This window comes from Acanthisitta chloris, unplaced genomic scaffold (genome assembly GCF_000695815.1).
Source record: "Acanthisitta chloris isolate BGI_N310 unplaced genomic scaffold, ASM69581v1 scaffold6300, whole genome shotgun sequence".
Taxonomy (NCBI): Eukaryota; Metazoa; Chordata; class Aves; order Passeriformes; family Acanthisittidae; genus Acanthisitta; species Acanthisitta chloris.
The window spans coordinates 8,376-10,105 of NW_008649855.1; the positions used below are offsets into that span (position 1 = coordinate 8,376).

Consider the following 1,730-nt stretch of genomic DNA (forward strand, 5'->3'; position numbering starts at 1 on the left):
ATGGTTAGGAGGCTGTGGCTATTACTACTACCCTCTGCCTCCTGGGGCTGAGTACTGTGACTACAACAAGCAGCCTGCATGGGGTAAGAGCAAACAGCTGCTGGCACATCCTGGGAGAAGGGAAAACCTTCCTAAAATATAACCTTCCTGGTTATATGGCTTCCTAGAGCCCTCCTACTTTGTGCCTATGCCCTGCTTAGTCTGTGTCCTCTCATGGACTATTACTACTACCCTCTGCCTCCTGGGGCTGAGTACTGTGACTACAACAAGCAGCCTGCATGGGGTAAGAGCAAACAGCTGCTGGCACATCCTGGGAGAAGGGAAAACCTTCCTAAAATATAACCTTCCTGGTTATATGGCTTCCTAGAGCCCTCCTACTTTGTGCCTATGCCCTGCTTAGTCTGTGTCCTCTCATGGACTCACAGAATATCCTCAGCTAGAAGGACCCACAAGGATCATCCAGTCCAACTCCTGCCCTGCAGGAACACCCCAACAATCCACCCTGTGCTCAGCTGAGAGTGTTGGCCAAACACCCCTAGAATCCCTGAATTCCAGGCACCTTCCTGCATGTTTCCATGGATATCAAGCTAGTGCATAAATACTCCTTGTTAAGGACATTAATCTAGGGTCAAACTCTTTCATCTTACCCACACTGGTGACTGTGCTGGTCTAAGAAATATAGGGAAGAAATTCCTCCCTGGGAGGTGCTGAGGCACTGGCACAGGTTGCTTTCCTGAGGAATTGTTGTGAGTCTGTTCCTTCCCTTCCTTTCCCCAGGTCACTGCTTTTACCAGCTGTACAACAGGCTCAGGAACCATCACCTGAATTGTTTTGAGCAGTGCCCCAAGCCTTGCAGGTAGGTGAGGTGGGGAGAGCCCCACAAATGTCAACACATCACACCAGTGCACATGGAGGCAAACTGCTGGAAAATTTATGGATCAACTGGCATCATCTGAACCAGAGATATTGCAGTTTGATATTTGAATCCCCACCAGAAAGAAAAAGTTGACAGCATTAGCCAAATTAAATAGGAATATTTTGTGTCCATGACAGCAGAGAAATGAAGTTGCTTTAATCACACTGAAGTATTTTATTAAGCCCAAACCAAACTGTTTCATGTCATTTTTCAACCTGTATTTATTTTCATCTTTTTTATTGTGGGTCAGTTTCAAAATGGAAAGACATCATAGCAAATATTTTCACTTTGAAACCATCAAGGAAAAGTTATCAGGATTCTGTAACCATTTTAGTTTCCCTCCTGACCTGAACAATTCTTAGGCAACCTGTGCTTTATTTTCTAAGCTGACTTAGAAACCTTTTCCCAAAGTTCTCAAGACATGCCCTGGGAACTTTGGCAAGTAGTTGACATTGTTAAACTCCTTCATGCCAAGAGTCATCACAATCACAATGTCACTTTTGTCTCCTCAGGGAGTCACTGTACAAAGTGTCTGCTGGGACAGCAAAATGGCCATCAGCAAAGTCTCAGGTACTGCTCACCTGTGTGCTCAGCCCAGGTTGCTCCAAGCTGCCAGAATAAGATGCTTCAGAGGTTCATTCAACCCTTGATCTAACCCAAACTTCCTTGGGATCCACCTCCAAACTGGTGGTGATGACTCTCTGCTCCCAGTGGGAGTTGGGACAATTCAACTCTTACTGTTTGTGAGGTGCTGTGAGTCAACCTGTGACCATTTCTCAGGTTCTAATGGTAAATGAGCATGTCATTCATTCCT

The 1,730-nt window shown here is 45.6% G+C and overlaps 1 protein-coding gene across 1 annotated transcript in view; it reads left to right on the plus strand.

Moving 5' to 3' along the window:
* Window positions 1–1,730, plus strand: part of LOC103802439 (amiloride-sensitive sodium channel subunit alpha-like) — a 9,530-nt gene that overhangs the window by 6,484 nt on the left and 1,316 nt on the right. The window contains exons 7-9 of the mRNA XM_009074949.1: window positions 1–83; window positions 778–856; window positions 1,429–1,486. The exon at window positions 1–83 is cut by the window's left edge and continues 34 nt beyond it. Coding sequence (XP_009073197.1) covers window positions 1–83; window positions 778–856; window positions 1,429–1,486 — 220 coding nt within the window. The remainder of the gene's footprint in view (window positions 84–777; window positions 857–1,428; window positions 1,487–1,730) is intronic.